At 35.2% G+C, this 5,757-nt stretch overlaps 1 protein-coding gene across 1 annotated transcript; it reads right to left on the bottom strand.

Annotated features, from left to right (window-relative positions):
* LOC18609161 (receptor protein kinase-like protein ZAR1) lies at nucleotides 383-3,306 on the bottom strand. Its single transcript, XM_007044168.2, has 2 exons — nucleotides 1,567-3,306; nucleotides 383-1,443 (listed from the first exon to the last, which is right to left on the bottom strand). Exons 1-2 carry the CDS (start codon nucleotides 3,044-3,046, stop codon nucleotides 773-775), a joined length of 2,151 nt encoding a protein of 716 aa, XP_007044230.2. The 5' UTR covers nucleotides 3,047-3,306; the 3' UTR covers nucleotides 383-772.

The following is a 5,757-nucleotide window of genomic DNA, read 5'->3' as shown; positions in this document are numbered from 1 at the left end:
ACGGCCTTTTTTTGAATGTGAACCAAGACCAGAGAGTCAAAGAAAAGCAAGCCCCAACGCAATTCTTTAAATCAATGATAGGTGCATGCCTCCTTCAACCCCAAGAGTAAAGTCCCTGTTTCTCCATCTTTCTTTGAAAGGGGGAACAAAAGAACTTCTCTGCAGCCATATGCATCCAGCTTTTCTGTATTTTATATATTATTCAATACCACGGCTGGGTGCTTGCAGGCCACTTAACTGAGCATTGGAGTTCTAAGTTCTCCCCGGCGTGCGTGTCGCGGTCTCCAAGTCACAAAATATATATCGTTCTTAATTGATGCATAGGGAAAATATATATTTTTCCTCCATTGCTCATGATCGTGTATCATAACAAAGGAAAATATAAAACAAACAAATAAAATATTAACTTTATTGACCAAGAAAAACAAGGGACAACGGGTCTGCTATAAGAGCAAGAAGATAACACCAATCACATACAGTATATGCGAACAGCCAATTCATGCAAAAGCAGTTAAAAACTCACAGCAGCTCTTATAGCAGACCTACCATCACCTAGCCCTTGAGACAAAGAAGGGAATCCTACAGAAATAAAGACAACCATTTTGCTTTAAAGCACAATTGCATCGCTTCTCTCCGCTGTCACAATTGTTATAGGAGCACATCATTTCAGTTGAAGTGGAACTAACCATAACCTTGAAACCATCCTCAGTTTGATGTAAAGAATTTCAATTATATCCCATGAGGCACTGGATTCTTGGATTTAATTGATTTCTTAATCAGTGGATAAGACCAACCTTTCCAAAGCATCAAAGACATGCCTCATGGTAGGTCTTCTTTCAGGGCTGCTATGCACACAAGCCATTGTGATCTTTAGAACTGCAATTATCTCCTCCTCTTTATCTGCATCTGGAGCTAAATATGGATCTAAAACATCTGAAAGTGGCTTTTTCTCTTCAATGCATAGCTGAATCCAATTAACAAGATCCATTTCTGTGGTGCCCACATGAACCACTGGTGATCTCCCTGTGATCATTTCTAGCAGGATTACCCCATATGAGTATACATCCCACTTCTGTGATGGTTTTACCACTTTCATGGCTTCAGGAGCCTGGTAATAAGATCCCAAGTTCATGGAGGAAAAAACGGCAGTAGCTTCTGAGGAAGCACTCTTTTGTAGTCTCTCTTGTGGTTTATCAGAAGGCATTCGGTTAGATTGCATGGTTGGAGATCCTCCAGCAATATTAGCAAGTCTTCCAAGTCCAAAATCAGAAATGTGAGGTTCCATGTTCTGGTCAAGTAAGATATTACTTGGCTTCAAATCTCCATGAACATATTTTTTGGGGCTGAATTCATGCAGATAAACCAAGCCTCTGGCTATGCCTTTAATGATTTTTAGTCGATCAGACCACAATAATGGTGTGAATGATACCATTCCTGCCTTCCCTGATAATGATAAGAAAATGGAGTCAGTCAATACAAAAGACAGATAAAAAAAAGCATTAAACTAACTGCTGCACTAACAGAAAGAAATTTATATTTGTTGAAAGAAGACTTGGTGAAACATACCATGCAATGCAGTGGCAAGGCTTCCGTTAGGTATATAATCATATATGAGCAGCTTCTCATCAACAGACCAATAATAGGCCCTGAGTGTAACAATATTAGGATGCCTCAGCTTTCCAATTGCTTCTACTTCTGTCTGGAATTCCTTAAACCTCTGAGAGCCCCCTTCACCCAATCTTCTCACGGCTAAGGTAAGCCCATCTTCAAGCACAACTTTGTACACGATACCAATTCCACTCTTCCCCAGAACAAAAGCTGAAGCTTTAAGCAGCTCATCCAAATCAAATGCCACCTGTGTGTCCAGTGGCACAAGATCATACTGCTCTACATTTTCTGATAATGTCTCGGACTCATCTTTCCTGAAGCACAGACAGTCCTTCTTTCCCTTCCCTCCCTTCTCAAAACCATAGCCATTATCATCCTTATCCTTACTACATGAGCAGACCCTTGTATAACAATAGGAGAATAGCAACCCAACAAGGCAAATTCCAATTATATCACTCACTATTATAGCAATAACAGAACCCTTACTTAGTCCTCTTCCTCTCTCATTTTTACCCTCATTGTCATCTGAATTTCCAGGAGGGTAATTATTTGGCAGAAACGGAAATGAAGAAGGTGAACTCGCAGCTGGAGCATCTGAAGAACAAGGGTTCTTCAATGGGGAGCCACAAAGCCCAGGATTCCCAATAAATGCTGTCGGTCCTCTGTTCATAAGAGCACCATTTTGGGGTATTGGCCCACTCAAATTGTTATAAGTGAGATCAATATAGACCTTCTCAGGAAGATTTCCAAGACTAGCAGGGATTGAACCAGTGAAGAGATTGTGAGACAAATCAACAGTTCCTTGCAAACTAGACAGATTTCCGAAATCACTAGGAATTGTACCATTGAACTTATTGATTGAGAGATCAAGTTTTTCAAGAGAAACCAAGCCAGACCCAAACCCATCTGGCAGAGAACCAGTGAAATTGTTTTGGCTGAGATCAAGGGCCCTTAGTCTCTTGCATTGAACAAGTGATGAGGGTAATGACCCATTAAAGAAATTGTCAGATAAATCTAATGTTTGAAGATATTTAAGTTTCCCTATTTCCGTAGGCAAAGGCCCGGATAAGGAATTCCCATAAAGAACCAAGCTCTGTAAGCCCTGAGCTTGAAGAAGCTCAACAGGCAAACCACCAAAGAATTTGTTGTTCCTCAAATTTACATGGCGAAGATCAGACAAAGAGCCTAAGGCAGAAGGAAGAAACCCATAGAGTTTCTTCTTTGGAATGCTAACAGAAACAACTCTTTGTTCCTTGCATGTAACCCCATTCCATGAACAAGGGCTGTCATCGGAAAAGTTCCAGTTACTTAAGGACCCTTCAGGGTCCGCATAAATGGACTGCTTAAATGACAAAAGGGCATAGCCATCATTGTTCAAACAAGTCGCTAAACCATGAAAGTTGAACAGAGCAAGAACCACCAAGACCAAAGAAAACATCTCCGCACAAAAGAGAAAATATGACCGTTTGGAGAGAAAATGTTGAAATGCAAAGCTTGGGGTTCAAAGGCCTTACCTTTTTGGCTGGCAGGAAAAACCAAGCGATGAAGGAGAAGGCTTGAAAACAGAAACCTCTGGGAGACTCAAAAGAGAGAGAGGAAGGAGAGAAGGAGAGAGTGAAAGCTGGGACACACAGCGTTGAGAAAAGGTGTTGAAGAAGGGTAAAGTTTTCAGCTTGCAAGGCCTTGGGAAGATAGATGGAATTACTAAATTAGAGTGAGTAAGATAATAAAATTGGAAAAAGGTGAAAGTTGGTAAGAAAGACGATACTGCGATACATACTATTTTAGTTGTAATATATCTCCAATCAATTTATCATGATATTTTCCTCGAAAACTTTTGCTGCATGAGTTCGAGGATGAGAACGAGAGTCTCTTCTAACAGGTTTTGGTAAAACAGAAAACATGGCAATTAGTCGTATATCCCTTGTTCGTGTTCCATTTGTCCAACCATAAACAAAACGATATTTAGTTTTATATTTTTGGCTTTTGTTCCTTGATTTCCTTGCTCATTTTTTTTTCTCTTATAATCATAAAACCACACTAGTCCCAGCTAAATTGAAAATTCATTTATATGCATGTGATATTTAATTAATTTTTTGATTTTGTAATTGAGAATAACTTTAGGGGAATATTAGATTAACTATATTCTATACAAATAGAGTTACATTTCCCAGGTGATCCATAACTTTTCAAGTTGTTAAGGTAGTTCCCCAAGAAACTAAAATCAACTATATCAAGATTTGACCGAAAATATTCCTCAGAAGAGAACAGCTCCAAAAACTATTCAATCATTTTTCTCATGTAAACCAAAACAAAGGAAAAGAAAAGAAGAATACTATTTTATACGTAAACTTTGATTTCACTAATTTAACCTTTTATTTAGGTAATGATTACTAGTAATGAAGTATTGCTTTTCAAAAAAAAAAATAGGAATAAAGTATAAATTTAAAAGTACTTCTATAGTAATGAAGCTCGGATAGCCAGGTAATATTTGGGTTATGGGTTCATTTCAGAGGTAATTTTATATATATATATATATATATATTAGTGATGAATTNGGAGGAGGTGGAATGGAGAGTTTGGGATGTGAAGGGTTGAGCTGCCCGTCATGACACTCGATTGGCATTGCATGGGGCTATATCTGACCTTTCGCACCAAATCGAGAGGGGAGCCAGACTCGTATTCTGCGAAGCTACAAGCTGCCTCAACTTCAGTTGTCGACATGGATGCCGGGAAGGCACTGCCAATTAGCCTTTGACAGGCAAGAAGAGATAGGGAGAGAAGAAAAAAAAAGAAAAGAAAATTGTGAAAATTTTTCAAAATAAATTATTTTAAATTATAATATATATTAAAAAGCATTATTTTTATTTTTACTGTAATATTATTTATTAGTAAAATACTTTTATTTTTTAAAATAAAATATAATTAATTTAAAAAAATTAAATAAAATATTTCAACAAAATAATTAATAAATACATCATCTAGGATGTTTATTACATGTGTCACTGTCACCAATGGACACTTCATTCTTAATTCGACACTTAATAGAAAACATAAATTGAAGGGTTATTTCATTAAGATATTTAGGAGGTGTGCAAATGGTTGGAATGGTTAATTCAGTTGTGGATTTTTAAAATTTGAATTTCTTCTAAAAAAATTGAAATTGAACAAAAAATAAGTTAATAATCGAAAAATTGAAAACTAAATTACTTCGGTTAGTTCAATTTGGTTAACGAAAACTGAACCTATGAAAAAAATAGTAAAATTAGATATATGTAAGATATCAAACAATGTTTGATTTATGAATTCAAATCTGCATGATTCTAAATATAATTTCTTTACACCTTAACTTAGTTACAATAAAAGTTAGAATTTCTTTGAAAAAAAAATTGTGTAATCAATAAAATTACCTCTTTATATGAACATTTTTCACTTTGTTTAGTTCAGTTGGAAAAATTTTCAACTGATAATCGAATCGATTAAACTGTTGTAACCAAATATATTTAACTGAAATAATCGAACACCGATTTAACCAAATCAAAAAAAATGAACTCACTTCGACTCAACTCGATTCTTTGATTCAGCTTAAATTTACACACCCTTAAAAATATTCAAAGTATAAACACCAACAAATTATTTTTAAAACGGTATGCATCTTAAATGTTAAAGAATACAGATATAATTTACTCTTTTTTGTACCAAAGAAATATTGGGTTGGTGTTAGAGAATGTCTATCAAATAAAATCCTATTAGCAGGAAATTCAAAAATTATGAAACGATCAAATACTTAGTCAACGAACTCAGCCTTGCGAACAAATTTAATTTCTCCACAAATCTCTCTTGCTTTTGTTACAACAACCTCAACAATTTGATTACTATTTTATCTTCTAAGATTTTGTCTTGTAATAGCTTTTTCTTATATTTAAGACTCTTTTAAAAATGCAGATAGACATGTAATGCTTTTATATTATATATATATATATTATTATATATATTATATATATATATTGGTTGTGAATTAGAAAATATATACAACAAAAATTATTCAAATTATTCAATCTTGTCATGGTATCAAAGCCTTATCTCTAACGAGCTTTTTTTTTTCAACTAAAATGGCTTTTGATTCATCTACTGATAACTCATCAATTG

This window comes from Theobroma cacao, chromosome 2 (genome assembly GCF_000208745.1).
Source record: "Theobroma cacao cultivar B97-61/B2 chromosome 2, Criollo_cocoa_genome_V2, whole genome shotgun sequence".
Lineage (NCBI taxonomy): Eukaryota > Viridiplantae > Streptophyta > Magnoliopsida > Malvales > Malvaceae > Theobroma > Theobroma cacao.
This window is presented reverse-complemented; position numbering and strand designations above follow the sequence as displayed.

Excerpts from the sequence above, each read along its gene's own strand:
- LOC18609161 (XM_007044168.2), bottom strand. The coding sequence starts at position 3,046 with ATGTTTTCTTTGGTCTTGGTGGTTCTTGCTCTGTTCAACTTTCATGGT. Across the intron at positions 1,444-1,566 it reads CCTTGCCACTGCATTGCATG|GGAAGGCAGGAATGGTATCA; the intron begins GTATGTTTCACC and ends TATCATTATCAG.